This window comes from Zalophus californianus, chromosome 4, assembly GCF_009762305.2.
Source record: "Zalophus californianus isolate mZalCal1 chromosome 4, mZalCal1.pri.v2, whole genome shotgun sequence".
Lineage (NCBI taxonomy): Eukaryota > Metazoa > Chordata > Mammalia > Carnivora > Otariidae > Zalophus > Zalophus californianus.
Window position 1 is genome coordinate 92591067 of NC_045598.1, and position 20202 is coordinate 92611268.

The 20202-nt window shown below is 55.0% G+C and overlaps 1 protein-coding gene across 1 annotated transcript; it reads left to right on the forward strand.

Annotated features, from left to right (window-relative positions):
* Nucleotides 1-7884: 7884 nt before the first annotated feature.
* On the forward strand, nt 7885-8544 carry UBL4B (ubiquitin like 4B). Its single transcript, XM_027570984.2, is given in 3 exon segments — nt 7885-8046; nt 8049-8152; nt 8154-8544. Coding segments are annotated over 3 exon segments (525 nt in total). The 5' UTR covers nt 7885-7989; the 3' UTR covers nt 8518-8544.
* The last annotated feature ends 11658 nt before the right edge of the window (nt 8545-20202 follow it).

Genomic DNA, 20202 nt, shown 5'->3' on the forward strand with positions numbered 1-20202 from the left:
CTCCCAGGAACGTTCAATCAGCTCCTGGCCGGAAGAGAATTCTCTCCCTCTTGCTTTTGGCTCCAGCCTTTTCCAATGACTGGCTGCTTATGGTTGGTGCCCTCGGCTGGAGAGCAGGCTGGCAACCACTAAAGCCATCGGCAATCTGTGCAGCCCAATGCCCCACCGGCCAGTTGGGCCTCCTTAGGGTAAATGAAGCCCGAATCGAATCCAAGTGCACTAGCTGCCTTGTTCAGTTATGATTCGGTCCCTCTTCTTCTGGTGGGGACCTGCCTCCCAGGTAGCTCGGTTCCCCCAAGTCCAGCCTCACCTGGTCTGTTCCCAGCTTTCTTCCCTCTTTCCCCTCTGGACCTCCACTTCCGTCCCAGTGTCCTTTGGGGGCAAAGGTCAGACAGCAGATTACATGCTATCCCCCTTGGCAAGAACTTGCCTTTAGTTCAACTGAGAGAAGGGGCCGGTGGGCAAGAATCTCATCCACATATGGCCTTAGCACCCTTAGGCCAACAACCAGGTCAAAAGGAGGGCACAAGCTGTGCTCTTGGAGCGCCAGTCTTGGCACCTCTCCAGGAGCAACAAGGAGCCCTTTTGGGTCGGCAGGATCAGTGTGGCTGCATCTTTAGAGTAGCGGCGGGCTTCTCCATCCAGAGCTGGCTGCGGACTTGCAAGAACAGCAAGATCCGGAGGCATTCAGGGCAGGGCTCTGTGGGCACCTCCTCTGTCCTCGCTTCTAATGCATCATGTTGATCTGGACTGCATGGTGGTGGGTTCCCCCACTCTGATTGATGACACGGATCTTCAAAGGAACAGTCACCCCTGGAGGAAGGGAGCATTCATCAAAGCTGTTCAGTGGGGGGGAGGGGTGGTGGTACCCACAAATGCCAGGCCCTCTAGGACCCATCTGGCCCTCAGACGGGTCTCTGTAGCTGCTACCCTTCCACCGGACCCAGGAACTCCTTGTTTCTCCCCTTAATCCAGCCTAGATTTGTGAATACATCTTTTTTTTCTTATTGTCGCAACCAAGACAAGATCATAGATTTTTTTTTTTCGGAAGCACTTTATAAGGAGAAATAGTACTCAGGGGCTGGGGGACACATGATTTGTTACCAGGCACCCCCCCTGATGTATCAGAATCTACCCCATGATGCCCTCTGCCTGGCCTGGAGCATCAGCCCCTGCCTCAGCCACCAGGGCCTTCGGCTCTCCGCACTCCCGGGCCCCAGGTGAGGAAGGCAGTCTCCTCCCTGGCCCCACAGATCCCCCCCTAGAACTCTGACACTCCTTGAGCACATGCCGCCCACAGCCTCCTGGAGGACTTTCTGAAACTGGCCTAGGAGAAGGCTTTTCATAGTTGACCCCCCTGTCCTGTCCTGAAGGACATTGATGGCAAATCGGGCTCTGCTCTCTCTCCCAGAGCTTTCCCCCTTTTCTAGGACCGATGAGAACGGCTTCTCCCCCTCCGACCTGCCCCTCAGTGCCCTACCTGCCAGGTCCGAGCCCAGTCCAAGTACTCGCTTTTGTTCCTGGTAAGTTTGCAGAAATCACTCCCCACGGTCTAGCGCACATACCATGCCTGGCACATGTTTAGTGTGGCGTGTAAGGCTGGGTACGGGTGTGAATAACCAGCCCCGGCCCCGTAGAGCCTCCCCCGCCCACCACTCCCAGTGCTTGCTGATGGCCCCTTGTCTGAGGAGTCATCTGGCAGAATCCCAGTCCAGGAGGGTTTACGTATGTTACACTCAAGTCCAGAGTACATGTAGTATGTTTAAATGAACGTCACAGTACCACAGCTACGGGCTGATGCAAACTATTTTTTATCAGCTGCAATCACACAGCCCGGGGTGCAGACGCGGGGGTGGGGTGGCGGGGGACGCCCTGTGTGGATGGATCATGGTTGAGGCTTCCCCCAGCTGAGATGATGGGCCACCAGGCACACCATGGGCAGTGTCCCCCTCACAGAGAAGGTGCTGAGGGACGCAGGAGCTCACTAGGCAGTGGAGCGCTGGTTGGGGTCCTGGCATTTCTCCAGCGCTGGCAGAGCTCAGAGTGTGGGAAAGGAGCTCCTCCGCTGATCCCAGCTTAGGTCGGCAGAGCGCGCGCGTGCCTGTGCGCCGCGCGCATGTGTGTGTGTGATTAAGAGCGTGAGTAGTGGCTGTGGACTGCTCCTTTGGGACTCCCGTGTGCCCTGCAGGGACTTAGCATGTGTTACGTTTAACCTAGAGAACTTTCAGCCCCTGGAAAGAGCACTTCTGTGAAGGTGACTGGCCGCCACTTGCTTTGTCCCTGCCCCGGGTCACCCCCGCCCCCCCTGCGGGCCACGGCACTCCATCACACTGAACCCCACGCTCCTCCCCACGGTCTTGCGTGCTGGGCCCTCAGCCAGGGTGCCCGTCCTGCCCTCGTCCCTGGGGTAGCTCCAGCTCCTCCCTCAGCCGAACCCAAAGTCCCTCCCTGAGAGCAAAGCCTCTCTGGCCAGGCTGGCTGGGGTCCAGAGTTCCTCCCCTCCATGGTAAAGTCCAGGCACAGGGCCGAAATGGTGGGTCTGTGTGTGTGTGTGTGTGTGTGTGTGTGTGTGTGTGTGTGTGTTTGTCCCCCACGGGGGCCTGTCTTACTATCCCGCTCTCCGGCCTCAGGGTGGGCACTACGGCGGGTGCTGCGGGCGTGGGCAGGGGCGACAGGCAGTGCGAGGGAGGCCAGGCTCTGGCCCCGGATCCAGCCCTGCGTGCCTAGAGGCCCCAAGGGGCAGAGGCCCCAGGCCCACTTGCGGCGCGGCTGCTGGAGCTGGCCTGGGAGGCCGCCAGTGACATCTAGTGGTCACAGCGTGCTGCACCCCCACAGGGTCTTCCAGGTGGGAGGCTGTCCTGTAAGGGGCGGGGCTCGGCTTCCCAGCCGCCCTCGGCCAGTGTCTGACTTCTGGACGGCTCCAGGACAGCAGCTCAGGGCAGAACGTGGTCTGGGGGCGAGGCCCAAGGCCCAGAGAGAGGCTGGGCGGCCCACAGTCAGTGAGCGCAGGGCTAGGATGGTTCCGGCGGCCCAGAGCTATCTGCTGCCTTCCTTCCGCTCTGGCTCCCTTGGTCCTGCCCAGCCTGGCCCACATGCCTCAGCCTCAGCTCCCTAAGACCTGTCAGGGGGAACTTGGGGTTCCCCCCTGGAACAGCCGCAGACCCACTTTCGTGCAGCTGCTGAGACGGCCAATGCCAGCCAGTGGATGAGGCGTGGGCAATGGGCCTCACGTAGCTACCAAGCACCTACTATGTGCCAGACGCCACAGAAGGCGGCCGGGGGTAGGGGCCGCCTGAAGAGCTGCCTCTTCTGTCCTGGGCTAGGCCTGCCTGAGCACAGAGCTGCCTGAGAGACCCCTCCTGGAAGGGGCAAGGGGCCCTGGTGACAGCTACAGGAGGTGGCATGGGCTGAGTGGGGTCCCCAGCAGCACAGCGGTGGGCCTGAGGACACCTGCCAGTGTCCCCCCCTTGCCCTGTCTGGTAGTCAGCACTCTCTCTTCCAAGGTCTTGGGAGATCCTGCGCCTGCGGAGTGTGGGCCTCACTGGTGCCCAGCAGCCGCTGCGGTGGTGGTGGGGGTGGCGGGGGGCTGGAGGCCACAGGGGGGCCCAGAACCATCACAACTCCAGGCTCTCAGCCCTCTGCCAGTGGCAGAGGGAGTGGGAGGGAGAGAAGCAGGCTTCCCGCTGAGCAGGGAGCCCCATGTGAGGCTCGGTCCCAGGACCCTGGGATCATGACCTGAGCGAAGGCAGCCGCTTAACGACTGAGCCACCCAGGTGCCCCATGCCTATCTTTTCGATGAGCCTCTTGTGCAACCCAAGGAGGGGTTGTGCTCTCCCCACAGCCCAGAGCCACCCCCAGCTGTCCAGGAGCATCTTGGGCCTTCTTCCCCTGGGCCGGCCATGCACGGCCCGCCTACCTGTGTGCGCAGTGAAAGCTCCCTCCGGGGCGCGCGCCGGGGATCCCGTTTGGGCCCGTTTCTGGGCATGATGGGGCCTTCCCTGACAGCTGGGGGTGACAGAGCTCATGTTTACGTTGATTAGTTTATATCAATGCAGGTACTGAATGCTTTCATGGATCAGGCGCTGTGCTGGGGCCTGGGGGCATGACCTGCCGGGGCGGCTGAGCAGGGCTCAGACCCCCATGAGACAGAGCAGGCAAATGAAGTTCAAGGAGGACGCTTGCTTCAGGCATGCCCCAGGCTGGCAGCCGGACACGTGGCGATTAGCTTAGGGAGTTCACGGCCTCAGCGGACCGATGTTGTCAGTTTGCTTAGGAGCGTTGCCAGGGCCCTGCGGGTACCTTGGCATTCACAGGCCTGTCCCCAGACCCCGCCCCCCAACACAGACATTGCACTTGTTTTCTGGTGACACAATCACATGTGTTGTGGTTTGCGAGAGGGGACCCAAGCCCACCGCCGTCTGGTGTTCTCTCAGCCCGTGTTCATTCTTTCTGCTCGTCACAGAACCCAGTCGTTTCCCGCTAACCTTCCCCCCAATTATGGCAATCGTCGTCTGATTGCATGCTCTGAAGACACGATTACATTTTCTCATGCTAACTGTGTAATGAAGACAAGCGATTGTATGGGAAAAATTACGAACTTTCCAGGTTCCAAATACGATTTGAAGGCCCAGCAAGGTGCCCCATCGTCCCCCGTGGGGAAGGCAATGGGAGCTCCAGGCACAGGGGCAGGGGTCAAGTGGCGATCATCTTTCTCAGTTTCCTGGGACACCCCCAATTCTGCCGCTTCTGTCCTCATGGCCTGTTAGGAACATGGGGCTCTCTAGACCAGGGAGCCAGGTTTGAAAAGCATGATCAGCAGCTGTGGCCCTCAAAACCCCTGTCACAGGGGCACCAAGTAGCCTTGGCGAGATGGAGCCTGAGATGGGGCTCTCACATGCTTCTAGAAGCCAGGCCCTTCCCCAGCCCTGACAGTCCTGGGCAGCACCCCACTGGGTAGATGGTCTGAGAAGGAGAGCCTAGAGGTGGATGGCTTGTTCTTACTTCCCTCCATGCTCGGAACTCTGCTTCCTGCCACTTTCTTCAGAAGGACCCAGAGCCAGGAGAGAGATTACAGGCCATCTCACCTTCCTTTGTATCCTGCCGAAGACAACTCAAACTTGGCCCCCTCCAGGAAGCCTTCTTGGATTACCTCTGCTCTGCGCATCTCACATGGTATGTCCCGAATACCGTCCATCCCATGGTTTATCCACCACAGAGTCCTCCCCTCCGGAGGCTGGGAACTTCCAGTTGTCCAGGGAGAAGCCTCATCCACTGCTGCTCTCTCTGAGCAGACCCCTGACATCGTGGAGTCCACGGGGAGCCCACACGCTATATGCACATTTGCAAATTCTCTCTTATTTCAAATGCACCAAGGGAGTTGACTATTTAAAGAATACGATAGAAGATCCTTTGGTAAAGATTAGAATCACTTTCTGATTTATTTTTTGTGTAATTTTGGATTTTCATCTCTCTAGGGGAAGAGGGAGGGGCAAGGGAGAGGCTGCAGGCAGGTTTTTATCTTTCCACAGCTTGTCATACTGGGTCCTGCATCCTCCTGCCTAGCTCAGCAGGTTTAAATTTTATCTTCATTCAACAGACGTGTATTTGAAGCCTTCTCCGTACTGGGCTCTGTGTTGGTGGTAGGGGTTTCAAGGACTGGTTAAGACTCCCTCCCTCCAATGGTCGATGGTCGGTGAGGGAGACAAAGACATATGCTAGGTGCGTGCTCCAGGGCATTAACAGATGCACAGAGGGAGGGTGGGACTGCCCCTCCCCAGCCTGGGGAAAGCAGAGAAAGCTTCACGGAGGAGGTGGTTTTTAACCAGCCTCGGAGACTTCACAAGGGACAAGGAAGTAGAGGGAATGGCCGGAGGTTGGCTGGCGTGGAGGATGCAGTGTGGGGAAGCAACGAGGTTCGGGAGGCAAGCGGGGCAGGGCCATGGTGCCCTTGGGTGCCGGGCTAAGGAGGCTGATTTTGGTTCCAAAGGCTAAAAGGATTAAACTGGGTGGTGTTAATGCAGAGGAGGGACTTGGCCTCACTTTTATTTAGGAAGACTCCCTTGGCTGCGGTGTGAATGGACCCAAGGGGGTGGGACTGGACAGAGATCAGCTATGAATCCTGAGCCACAGGCTGGAGGAAGGTGAGAGCCTGGGTTGGCTTGGGGTCAGCGGAGATGCAGACAAAGGGTGGATTTTGGAGACATTTCTGAAGAAGAATCGAAAGAATGAGAGAAGGCTCGTTTGGTAAGGGGGAGGAGGAGGAGGGGACTGGGGCAGCACTCTGGTTGGTGGGAAAGGGCAAGATGTCAGGGGCTTCCTGACCGGTGGGCTTGGTTTCCCTATGGACTAGAATTTGGGTCGATGCCGTGAGTGAGAACCTGGCCGGAGGCTACCAGGGCCTGAAGAGAGGGGTGGTGGTTGGAGTGACCCTGGGCAGGGGATCCGGGCTGGGTGCTGTGCCAGGGCAAGGTCTGAAAAGTCCAAGGGTGTTGGCAGCCTGGAGGAGGTGGTTTTGAACCAGCGTTCAAGTGTCGCCCAGGCTGGAGGGAGGAGACAGGAGAAGGGAGCCGAGCATAGCCGTGGAGCACGGAGACGGGGGAGAGTTGGGGAGCCGCGAGGGGCTCCTGGGTGAAACCCCCCTACCGGTGGGGAAGTCAGCCAGGCTTTCTTCACACTCGCTCATTTCTAAAATGCATCATGATACATTAAGCCTCGCAGGCTTAAATGTGCCAGTATATAGAAAGGGCTTGACCCAGGAGACCTTTAACAAGTGGGACAGAAAACTGAACCCAGCAGAAGGAGCTGACGGGCAGAGGCAGAGGCCCCACGCGTGTTCCCTATTCGCTGCGGAGCCCGGGTGTCTCCGAGTGCCCAGCGCCCCGGACACCCTGAGCAAATGGTTCAGGAGGCCACACGCGCTAACAGTGAAGACACGCCTCTGCTGCTGCTCGCCGTGTGGGTGAACCGAGCTCCATGGTCCGTCCTCTGCAAACGGAGAACATTGCAGTAGTGCCTCTGAGGTGGTGAGGAGTCGGCAGGGCAGGGCCCGGGCAGCAGACACGACGGGGGAACCTGCTCCATCCTCTCTGCACTCCTGCTCCCCAAACCTGAGGCCTCCCACTTGCCAACGCCTGCAAATCTCTGCCCACTGGTTTTCTCTGGTCACAGAAGCATGCTCTGCACCTGTGCAGGCCACACAGCCAAGAGGTTAGCACCCCCACTAGCCAAGGGCGGGAGCCCAAGCACACAGATCTAGTGTCTTTGCTCCTCAGGTGGTACAACTCAGGGGTCTACTACGAACCTAACCTTCCGGGGCATGCGGCAGGATTGCAGCCTCCCTGGTTACTCACGAGGGCCACCTGCTCATTTCTGCAGTTTGGCTTCCCTCGCTGCCTTGTCTCACCTCCTCACCTCCTACTGCCGCTTCCTGGGGTCACCCCCCCAACTCAGCAGGTGCCCCGGAATCCCTGTCCCGGGTCTGCTTCTGGGAACCCAATCCGAGAGAGCGTGTCAAGTGCTTGCCAGAAAGAAAACACTTGATAAATAAATGTTAGCCACTAGATTGAAAGCTTCATGAGGGCAGAAAGTATCCACCGTGATCCCATCTCTCCTTGGGGACGGGTCCTGGCAAAGAAGGCACCCAATACGTATGTGTTGAATGAGTCAACGAGGACGTATTTCCTTCTGCTACCCTCTCCTTTTGGACCCTCCTGCTCCTTAACCTACTCTCCTTTCTCCCTTTATGGAGGAAGGATGTCCTGTGCCCAAAATGTCCCTCTGATTTCCCTAGAGTCGGCTCTCAAAATGAGCTCTCCCGCAGCATTGTGACATCACAGAGCATTAGCCAATGGCTGCCCATGGGGGGCTGGCCCCTGGCTTCCTGGGACCACCGCCCTCCAGGGATAGGGAGAAGCCACCTTCTCCTGCATTGGCCCTTAACCTCAGGGCAGCGGCGAAGCATGGATCCCTCCTGATTCTCTTCTTGGCCTGATGATTCTCACAGTCAAGCTGCTCCTGGGCCGGAGATGCAGCCTGAAGGTGTCAGGGCGAGAGAGAGTGTGGCCATGCTGAAGAAGCTGGTGTCAGAGCGACTGCAGGTGCCCGAGGAGCAGCAGTACCTGCTCTTCCGAGGCCAGCGTCTGGCTGATGACAAGTGTCTCCGACTACTGCATCGGGCCCAATGCCTCCATCAATGTCATCATGCGGCCCTTGGCGAAGACAGAGGCTGCGGAGGCCGGCCAGCCCCAGCCGTTGTGGCACCGTCTGGGCCTGGTCCTAGCCAAACACTTTGCGCCCCACGACACCAAGGCAGTGCTGCAGCTGCTGAGGCAGGAGCACCAGGAGCGCCTGCAGAGGATAAGCCTGGGGGCCCTGGAGCAGCTGGTGCAGGACCTCCTGATAGAGGTGCCCTTAGTGGAGCCCACGGGGGCGGAGGGGCCTGAGGCTGAGACCTCGGAGCCCCAAGACGAGGAAGAGGGGGAAGAGGAGGAAGAGGAGGAGGGGAAGGCTGATCAGTAAACTGGCCTATCCTACTTTGAGTTTGCATGCTCAACTTCGCCTGGCCTCATCCTTCTCTGGCCCCTGGTGACTCCCACTCGCTCCTGTGGGGGCAGGTGCATCCTTACCCCTTTTTGAAACTTCAGAGCAGCCGGAAGGATTGTGGACCCGTCTGTCCTCTCTTGGGCCTCTGGTATCCCCTCTGAAACATAGTGCGATTGCACCCCATTACCATCCTTGAAGGGGTTTTGGTCACCTCGCGGATGGTCCAAAAGGGGTAGTCAAAGGCAGCTTCACCCCCCTGGGCTGGACACCCCCACCCGGGCTGGACAGCCCCTCCTGGGCAACCTCCCAGGCTGTCAGCAAACCTTCTGCCCAGAGTCTCTGTGGCTTTAGACAGACCCTCTTCCTCCTTTGGGACAGTGAGACAGATAATATGAGTTCATTTCTGTCCGTCCCTGGGCCATGCCACCTACCCTCGAGATGTCTGACAGCCAAGAGACGAGGAATGGCGGGCAGCTGCCCCTTGACCTCTGCGTGAGGCTGTCCCCGCTGTCTGCTTGTGCTTGCACAGCTCAAGCGGCAGGGCTCGGAGAGGCAGGGGTGGGAGGAGAGCCCCTACTGTGCCTCAGGCCTGGATTCTTAGGGAGACACACACAGACCAAAAATAGCCGGAGACTGAAGCTTGGGGCAGGAAAGGTGGTTTGCACACTTCCACCCTGTGGTCTGTGTGACAGATCCCTGCTTCACCCCCTGCCCCAAGTCTAGTCCATTGGCAGGTGTCCCTGAGCCCCCCTTCCCTGCCCAGCATCGCCCAGGCTCCCCGGGACCAAGAATGGTACCAGTCGGCATCCCTGCCCCCACGGAGCTTGTGGCCTGGATGGAGAGACAGGGCAGAAATGTGACAAGTAAGGCAGCGACAGAAAACAGTGTAGCCCATGTGATTAGATAGATGCCCAGGCGAAGCCGCCACCTCGCAGGGCGCCCGGCTCCCTGTCGCAGGCCACAGGGATGCCAGGCTTTTCCTCTGTTCTGGTGGAGAGAGTGGTCCTTCCCAGGGCTGAGGAACCCGCACCCTGTGTGTGGGGGGCAGGGAGCTCCCTAAGAGCCTGTCCTCCCAAGTCCCTGAGGTGCTGTTACTACAGTCACCCTGTCCTGTGATGGAGACGGAGGGGGGATGAAGGGCGAGGTCCTGAAAGGTACATGCAGGGCCCGCTTCCCTGGAAGCCTTCTGTCCTTGGCCTGGGGGCCCTGCTGCTGATTCGAGTCCTAGTTCAGCCATGGGCTTGTTGTGTGACTTTGGCTAACTTACTCTGCCTGTCTCATGCTTGTGACTTCCCCTGTTAGAGGGACATCACTCATCAGTTCAGCCTTGAACCACATGGGTCTGCCTGTGTGGGTCCACTTCTAGGTGGACATTTTTCGATAAATACAGTAGAGCACTGTAAATGCATTTTCTCTTCCTCGGGATTTTCTTAACATTTTCTTTCCTCTCACGTTACTGCACGAATAAGGTATAATATACATAACATACAAAATATGGGTTATCGACTGTTTGTGTTATCAGCACGGCTTCCGGTCAACATTCGCCTGTTAGTAGTTAAGTAAGTTTTGGGGGAGTCAAAAGTTTTATGTGGATTTTTTGACCATGTGGGGCCGGGTAGGGGGGGGGGGTCGGTACCCCTAAACCCTGTGTTGTCTAAGGGTTAATTGTCTCATGATGCCAGGCGCTGTCTCAGCCCCTGTGTGAGGGCGAGGGGGGAGAGGGACCCCCCACGTAAAACGAGCGTGGGCGGGTGAGCATGAGTTAACCCGAGTGTTCACGTTGTATTCATCAGCCCGTGATTACCAGCCAGGCAATGCTAACAGCATCTATTTCCCCCCGCCAGATGTTTGTGAGGGTTATAGTCATGAAGACTGCACAATCCACAGTGACATCTTCTGAGGGGGCAGTGGCATGGCCGGGAGAGCCCCCGAAACCAGGTCTCTGGCTCCGTGAGCCTGCTTTGTAGCAGAGAGACCCTCATTCGGCCAATGAGCATCTCCTCCACCGATGCCCCAGCCTCTGCCCCACCGGCCAAGAGGAGAGGGAAGTCGGGTTTCTGAGGGTGTGAGCTATGTCACGTGTGACCTCTCCCTGGGGGCACTGAGGGGAGACTCAGCATGGGGTGGCTGCCACCAGCCTGCTCCTTGGTTCCTCTCCGGTTCCGCTCCCGCTCCCAGGCGGGTCCTCCATCCTCCATCCTCCACAGAAGAGACTTCCTGAAGGTTCTGGGAGTGTGTTTGTGCTGGGGCTGTGCCATTTGCCAAGGGGGACGAGCCTATTATCTTTACATTAGGGGAACAAATGGCCCATTTCCCAAGAAATCTGTGGGCGATAAAAATAAGTGAGCCGTTTTATTCCTTTTGCTGAGAGAAACTGGCATGAAGGACGGGGAAGCCCTTGTCTTCTCTCTAGTTAGTGGGGTGTCGGGGCTGGTTGAGGGCACCACCTCCACTGCTTCTGTCCCCAGCACTGCAGGGTGGGTGACTCCAGTCCCAAGGGAGCGGAAGGAAAGGTGTTCTGCCCTTCCATGCCTTGGTTGCCCCCAGTGGCTGACTCCACCCTTCCCAAGCTCCCCGCCTCTGCCCACCAGAGCTAAGCACAGGTAAGGATGCACGGGCACTGTCACTCGGAACTTCAGGAGAACTTGCTTCCCTTCATTACCTCTCCCTGGGATGTTTCACTCAATGCCAGGTTCTTCAGCGCTGGTAGGTTTTGTCCTTTGGTGGAAGAACTTACAGGTATCAGGGCGCAGCAGGTGCTGCGTTAGGAGGTGGGGGGGGGGGGGGGGGGGTAGACACTCCAGAAATAGGTGAGAACCCTTTCCCCAGCTCTCGGGCTGCCTGCCATGGAGATCCTTCCCTGGGCCCAATGTCACCTTATTTCAAATTTAGACCTGTACTGGCGAACCAGCTGAAGGCTCCCTGTTCCCCTCTCTGCTTTCACCCGGTGAGGGATGGTGGTCACGTGGAAGGTGCTCTTTCTCAACTGCAGCCTTGGGCATGTAGCTCTGCCGCTTCAGTCCCCACAGCGTCTCTCTCCCACCATGATAGGACACACAGGTCCCCAAGGGTACCCACTTTGCTCAGGTAGGAAGCATCTCCGGACAGCCAGCTTTGTGTTTCTATCCACAGAGAAATCTGGCTTCTCCTGGTTCCTTCACGCATCACCTGCAGGCCAACACTCTCAGTCAGTCCCCTGGCTCCCAGCAAAATGGTCTTTCTGCTGGAAACAGGCACAGCATCCTTGTTCCTGTGTTATTTTATCAGTCCTTTATTCTTCGATCAATAAACACCCACTGGTGGTAGATGGTGGCCCTACTATGTGCCAGGCATTCTGCTAGTGATTTAGGCTGATAGAGGAAGGGTCCCGCCTTTCTGAGAAGGCAGGAGGAAGCGCGCCCCCTTGCATCCTGTGCTGCATGGTACAGCAGGGAGCTGGAGAAGCCCCTCCGGTCCTGCGAGGGCCCATGCTTGAGCTGCGGTGATGTGTTGGTAGCTGGGGGACATCGCTGTTACCCCAAGTCCTAAATGATGGGGCAGGGAATGGTCTTTCAGGATGGAAATTCTTGTAGATGTTGGAGAAAGTGGGGGACTTAACAATGTTCCAGGGCCTACAGAGACCCCGATGCCTGATTTGATTAGAAGCAAGTCACGGGTCCCGCCCACATTCTTGGGAAAGAGATCTCACAAAGGCACGGACACGGGGAGATAGAGATCGTGGAGGGCCACCTAGTAGCCTGTCCCCCACAGTGGATGTTGTGTTGTATAGGTTTGCTATATGAATGAAATCATTGATAATAAATCCACTAAAGGCTTAGTTTCAGCCCAGGAGCTGTGGTTGCCTCAGCCCAACCTCAGGGAGACTCCAAGGAGGAGGGAGCATATGGGCTGGCGAAGGATAGGAAAGGAGGGCAGTCGAAGGAGATGTGAGGGACTTTTCTTCATGTCACACCTGGAGAACTGTCACTTGGTTTAGCACACCCAGCTTCTGATCTTGCTAGGTGCCTCATGACACCCAGAGCCACACAGACACACCCAAGGTGCACAACTATAAACACAGACAGCCCCTATACCTCAGACCCGTAAGGTGGCCTCTACAGGGGCAGAGCCAGGTTTGCAGAGGGAGCTGGAGGCTCTGTGCCACTTGCAGTTTAGGGTCCAGACCTGCTGGAGCTTAGGCTGCTGGAGCCCAGCAGGCTCGGCCCCACCCAGGCAGCCCAGCCAAAAGATCCCACGCAGCAAATTCAAGGACCGAAAAGGAAGACTTTGCCGAGCCAAGTCCAGGAACTGCTAGGGCTGCTGGAAGAGGCGGCGTGGACTAACTTTGCTGTGTCCAAGTGATGCCTCATGTAGCCCGGACAGGGGTGTTCAAAGGACACACAGGGACATGGAGCTGGACATGTGGGGGCACACGTTTGGGTACTGGGCTTTGCAGGGGTACCTGTACCTACGTGTGCATCAGCCCGTGTATGTTGGAGAACAGAGACCCCCTTCCCTTCTCTGCTTGCCTTTCAGCTCCCTGCCCCAGCATGGACGGCTCTCCGCGTGCTCTGAGCTGGGTGTGGGTGACTGCCAGCCTGTGGCAGGGGAATGGCCAGAGGGCAGGCTGCCCTGGGGGAGGTCATGCTGCTGAGCCAGGGGCTGCTCCAGCAGCCAGCTGAGGTGAGAACAGCTGCAAGGCCAGGTGTGGGGCTCCTTGGGAGCCGATGGCGTTCTGGCCGGCTGCCTCGCCCCACTCCTCCCCGCTTGGGGCACCTTCCTCCTCTCCCTGTCCTTTCTGGGTTTCTTCCTATACCTCTCCCCTACCCTTTCCTATTCTCTTTGACTACATTTGGGGCCTAGTCGACTGCATTGCATGGACATCTGGGCACTTTCTTTTAGTGTGCTCTCTCTCTCTCTGTTCCTTATGTCTCTGCACCCATTCTCTGCCCACCTTCCTTTCCTTCTCATCCCATCCAGTCATCCCTAGTTGTCTTACTGAATGCCACCACCACCAGCTCCTCTCCTTGTCTTCCCGTCTTTTTTTTTTTTAAAGATTTTTATTTATTTATTTGAGAGAGAGAGAATGAGAGGAGAGAGCAAACACAAGCAGGCGGAGGGGCAGAGGGAGAGGGGGAGAAACAGACTCACTGCTGAGCAGGGAGCCCGATGCGAGGCTCGATCCCAAGACCCTGGGCTCATGACCCGAGCCAATAGGTGCTTAACCGACTGAGCCACCCAGGCGCCCCTTCCCCGTGTCTTCTTTCTCCGGTGTGTTTACCCAGACTCACCCAGTGTGCAGGTGTGGACAGGGACCCAGAACCTACCATCTTTGAATATGTCCTGACCCTGCACCCCACCTGCCCACATCTGCAGTACTAATTCACTAATTCACGGGCACATCTACCCAGCCCCGTGCTCAAGTGCAATGGCAAATGGCCTCATTGCACGCATGCACCTGTTTGCTGATCTAGAGCCCCGGACAAACACGCCCCGAGAGAGGGCACAGATGCCTGCACACACACGGGGTTGCCCCAGACAGCTTTGCTTGCAGATGGCCATGCGGCCAGGGAGGTGGGACTGCTGTGGCAGGCGCACGTGCAGGCTCAGCCATGGCGGGGAAGCTGCTTCTTCCAGTCACAGCGGCTAGCAGTCTGGGTGCTGGGTCCCTGCACTTGCACGGCTCTGGGCACCCTCATTCTCTTGGCTCATTTCCTGCGGGCCTTTCTGGCTCCTCCCTGGGTGGCTTCTTGGCCCCCAATCCCCTCCGGAAGGACTGTAACCCAAGGAGCCAGCAGGAGGACCAAGCCCCCGGGGACGGCTCCTACCCACCCGCCCTCTGCCGTCTCCGACAGCATTTCGCATCAGAGTGATTTAAGGGCTCCTTGGCAGCCTTTAGCGGCTCCCTCTGCCCTGGTAGAAGGGTGATAAATCTGAGGTAACTACTGTTGGCCGCCTGGCCGTAAACCCATCACAGCCCACAGCAGTGGGGCCAGGCCTGTCCACGGAGGCCCTGTGGAGTTGGCCTTGTCAGCCAGCTGCCCTTGGAGAAGCCCCAGGGCACCCGCACCGGGCCGTTATTTATGAGCTCAGACCCTGGGATCAAAGCTGCTGTCCATCGGAGACGGCAGGGGAGAGGCCCTTGGAGCCCCCCACTGGCTCCTCTTCTCATACAGACTACTTAAACTTGACCGATAATGCATTGGAGAGAGCCTCAGTGCTCCCAGGGTCCCCTTGAGCCCCTTCCACTTCATTGCCGCGACCAGCACCAAGTGCACCCCTTTCCACACACAGGCTGGAACAGGGACTCTGGAGGGGCTTTGGTGACAGAGTTGCGGTAGCCCGGGTGTCTGCCTTTCCTGACCTCTTGCCACCCCCTTTCTCCAGCACAGTCCGTCCGGCGGGGAAGGAGAAAAGCATGGGGTGCTCAGACCCCAGGACCCTGTCTAAGCAGCCCCAGAGCGGACATCACGGGGCAGAGACATTTGGGGAGATGCATGTTGATCTTAAGCAAAGTGAGGAGTCTTTCTCCAGACTCTACATCGTTCTGTGTTGCTTTATTTCCTGAGGCCGTCTTCACCCCAGACCATCCCTCATCTGGGCTGGGACTATGGCAGCCCGTGAGGCGAGGGAGGCAGGATGGATGGTGAGGGACAATAGAGAACCTGGAATCTGAAGACTTGGGGCTGAGTCTTGAGATACTCTCTAGCTGTGGGAGTTTGGGTTGGTCGCTTGGTCTGCGCCTCAGTGCGCTCCTCTGTTCAGTGGGGGATAAGAATGCCCCTCCTTGCGGGGGAGGTAAGAGCACCCATGACATGATATATGTGAACATGGTTTTTGTTTTTGGTTTTTTTTGAGAGAGAGAGAGCAGGGAGGAGCAGAGGGAGAGGGAGAAGGAGAATCTCAAGCAGACTCCCTGCAGCGTGGAGCCCGATGTGAGGCTCGATCCCACGACCCCGAAATCACAACCTGAACCAAAACCAAGAGTCAGATGCTCAACCAAGTGAGCCACCCAGGCGCCCTGTGAAAGTGTTTTGTCGACTCTAAAGTGCCGTTCAGAACTAAGGCTTATTCTTATTCATCCCTCACCCTCTGTAGTCAGCAGAATGTTCTCTAGCCAGTTTGCACCTAAAGGGATTTATTACAGGGAGGGGGATGGCTTACAGGATCCCTGGGAGGACCAGGAGCTGCAGCCAGGAGGGACACAGAGACTGCCACCCCACCCGCTACTTGGTTCCTCAGGTTACAGGGACAAGAGCCCAGAGTCCCACCACAAGTGCCCCAGGGGACTCAGACACCCACAGCACCACCGTGAAGGTCGCCTCTCTCCTGGCTCACTGCCACCTCTAAGGCGCATGTGGGGGCATCTGCTTGGGAGAAGCTAGGTGGTGATGACACCTTAGATGAAAGACTCTTGGGAATGTAGATTTTAACTTTCCAACAATCAAGGGGGTTGGTCTGTGGGAAAGTCTGTGGAACAAACCACCCAATTTCTTCAACAGGGGGGGGAAAAAGACAAAGAGGGAGAGAAATCCATAGATTAAAAGAAACTTAAGGTGTAGCAACTAATTGCAAAGGCCAGTTATTTGGATCTTGTTTTGAGCAAACTGTTAAAAAAAAAAAGGACAAGACAATGGGGACATTGGGACATCGACTGGATATTTGATGGTATTAAGGAATTGTGTTATGTATTTTTTCAATGTGGAGAATAGCATTGTGGTTAACACTTTCCAAAGTCACCTTTTTGAGAAGCACACTGAAATGCTTCTGAAATGTTTTATAAGATCTGCTTCAGAACAATCCAGTGAATTGGGACAGAGGAAGTTTCGCTTCAGCAGCTGCTCAGTTGCCAAAGCCTTGCATCCCACGGGCACCTTCCTGTGGAGACCTCAGGTGATGGCGGCAGCCGTTGCATGACAACGTGCCCCCACCCCCCCACCGAAGCCCCATCTTCTGATGTTAACCAGCACTCCGCTGTCTGGAAATGCAACTCATTCAGAAAACTAGTCCCAGATTCTCATTTCCTTGAGTGTTTCTTGCTTGGAATCTCTTCCGATACCAATCTGGGACAACAGATCCCACTCTGGCTGATTTAAGCAGAAAGGAATTTATTAGAGGAAATTAGGTAGTTTATAGAACCTTGGAGAAATCCAAGACATTACAAAGCCAGGAGGAACACCCGAGCATCCCCACAGGACTGATCTGGAGGAAAGGCACTGCTCTGCTGCCTGCTGCCCAGGGACAAGGCATGGGAAACCTCCCACAGCCGACCCAGGACTCTTCCTTCTTTCTTTCTCTTCCTTCCTTCTTTTCCTTCTTTTCTTTCTTTCTTTTCCTTCTTTTCTTTTTTCTTTCCTTCCTTCCTTCCTCCCTCCCTCCTTTCTTTCTTTCTTTCTTTCCTTTTCTTTCTTTCTTTCTTTCTTTTTCTTTCTTTCTTTCTTTCTTTCTTTCTTTCTTTCTTTCTTTCTTTCTTTCTTTCTTTCTTTCTTCTTTCTTTCTTTCTTTCTTTCTTTCTTTCTCTTTCCTTCCTTCTTCCTTCCTTCCTTCCTTCCTTCCTTCCTTCCTTCCTTCCTTCCTTCCTTCCTTTCTTTCTTCCTCTCTCTTCTTTCTTTCTTTTCTTCCTTTCTTCCTTTCTTCCTTTCTTTTTCCTTTGAGTATAGTTGACACACAACGTTACATTAGTTTCAGGTGTACAAGTTAGCGATTTGACGATTGCTTAGTGATTTATACACATTCACCACAAGTGTTGCTGCCATCTGTCCCGTTACAACACTATTACAAGATAATTGACTGTTTTCCTATGCTGTGCCTTTTCCTTCCATGACTTATTCCTTCCATAACTGGAAGCCTGGATCTCTCACTCCCCTTCACCCATTTTGCCCATCCCTCCAGCCCCCTTCCCTCTGGCAACCATTAGTTTGTTCTCTGTATTTTTAGGTCTGATTCTGCTGTTTATTTTATTCATTTGTTTTTGTTCTTGTGTTTTTTTTTTTTTAAGATTCCATTTGTGAGTGGAATCATATGGCATTTGTCTTTCTCAGTCTGACTTATTTCACTTAGCATAATACCCTCTAGGTCATTCCATGTTGCCTCAAATGGCATCGAGCTCATCTTGTATTATGGCTGTGTAATAGTCCATTGTATATATACCACATTTTCTTTATCCATTCCTCAATCGATGGACACTTGGGCTGCTTCCATATTTTGGCTATTGTAAATAGTGCTGCAATCAACATAAGGGTGCATGTATGTTTTCCAATTAGTGTTTCCATTTTGACTCAGGAGACTTAATCTCATTTAGCCCAGCTGCTGCCTCCCTTTTTTTCTACCTCCACTCCTCTTCCCCATCTCATCCAGGGATTTTCCTGGCGGAACTCAGTCACACGTGGGCCCTTGCTGCAAAGAAGTCTGGGAAAGCAAACACTCTGTCTCTCTCTCTCCCCCTCTGTCTCTGTGTCTAAGAGAGCTTCTTGCTTTGTCCCTAGCTCCCAGCACAGTGACCTGATCTTGGCACTGGACTGTCTTTTTGTTTCCTGCCAAGGTTGAGATTATCAAGCCCAGGCATGTTCTGCCCCTTGCCCTTAATGCAAACACGTGCAGAGTTTAGAGTTTACAAAGAGTTATCACATGCTTTTTCTCTTTTGATCCTCTCAAGAAGCCTGAAAGGTTGAGATTACCATCCCCATCTTATATTTGAGGAGATCGAAACTCCCAAAGCCACGGAGCTGGTATACAGCAGAGCCAGTATCTGGATCCTTAACTCCCCTACTCCCCACCCACCAGGTGAGATAATTTATTGCAACTTTGGTTTGGGACTTGATTTTGTTTATGTAACTAACTGTCCTTCCTCCATCCCAAGACCACAGGCAGGCTTTAGTGCAAGCTCGCCTGACACCAGATTTCGGTGGGAGACGGCACAGAGCTGTGCTTAGAGCATCGGCCCTGGAGTGGGAATGCTGAGGGCTGCTTGTGAGCTGGGCTCACCTCGGCTCTCTTACTTCAGCCCTGTTTCCTCATCTGAAAGAGTGACGCTAACAATAGCATCTACCTTAGAGACCTATTAACAGGATGAAATGAATGAACACAATTGAAGTGCTTGGAATACAGTAAATATTCAATAAGTTTGGTTATTGTTCAGGATGATCATTGATCCTATTTGGGGGAGGGGAGGGCCAGAAGCATCAGCTGTCAGGCACCTGGAAGACCACTGTCACCCTTTCCTGGCTTTTGTTTTGTAAAATTCCTGGCTCACTGAGGGGATTGTGGTGGATTGTCTTTGTAGGAGGAGGCAATGGAGGGAAGTTTGAAGGAAAACAGGCTAAAAGGGATGGGTAGGATGGTCCCAAGGTTGGGGCATGTACAGGCTTCCCTGTGGTGCTCCAGAGAGGGGCAGGGCCTGAGGATAAGGGTTGCGGGATGCCCCGAGAAGGTTTGACTCTCAGCAGAGACCGTTGCCCCAAATTGGCCCAGAAACAGAGGACCCACTCCCATTCAGGAACCATAAGAACCGGTCAGTGAGCATATCCGTGTGGACAGAGGGCACAAAGACCAGGGGGCCCTTCCCTGAGTGTTCTGTAATGTGGGAGACCCCAGAGACTTTGCTTACCTCTGATGGAGAGGTGGGCAAGGAAGTCCCTATAAGAGCTAATAGAATTTTGCTCTGGACTGGGAGGATGGAAGCCTGGAGAAGATTAAATTTAATTTAATCTTTAGAAGAAAGATTACGGGGGGGGGCACCTGGGTGGCTCACTTGGTTAAGCGTCTGCCTTTGGCTCGGGTCATGATCCTGGGGTCCTGGGATTGAGCCCCACATCTGGCTCCCTGCTCAGCGGGGAGCCTACTTCTCTCTCTGCTGCTCCCCCTGCTTGTGCTCTCTCTCTGTCAAATAAATAAATACAATCTTAAAAGAAGAAGAAGAGAAGAAGAAGAAGAAGAAGAAGAAGAAGAAGAAGAAGAAGAAGATTATGTGACCTAAGAAAGAAATATGACCTTTTTAACACCAAGTTTGGGAGAATGAAATCCTTTATTCACACAACACCTTATCTTGTTTCATCCAGAATGGGCTCCGGCAAAACCAAAATGTAAGCAAAGATTGTCTTGAGGACCGGGGTGTATTCCTTTCATCTTTCCTAAAATGTATCCGAAAACTCTCTATCAAACTCACTCTCTGGTGAGGACATGAATGAGTCAGGTCAAGACAGGTTCAAGCTCCAGCTCTGTCACTTAACTAGCTGGGTGTGAGGTGGCGTGAGTCACCAGTAAAATGAAATAATTAAACTCCCTTCAGAGAGCTGTCAAGAGGATTATGCAAGACAATGGAATACAAATGTGCTTTGTAGCCTGGGCCAACATGTCAGCATGTGAGGTGTGACGATTGTGTCTTTATGCAGATTTACGCCCATGGGCTGTGTGACGCTTTGTGGTGGCCTGGCTTGGCTGGGCCAAATTACCGTCCCCAGAATTCCATTTCTACCACGCTTCCAGGGTGCTCTCTGAGAGACGGAGCCCGTAAGGGGCCAGCAAGCAGCCCTTTGGTTGCATCCACGGTCCTTCTCCCAGTTATTTGAACCCACATCCAGGTGCGGCTGCTTCAAAGGGATTTTGCACCTGTGATGAAAGCCCCTCCCTAATCAGCTGACTTTAAATTATGGATTTATCCTGGGTGGGCCCGACTCAATCAGT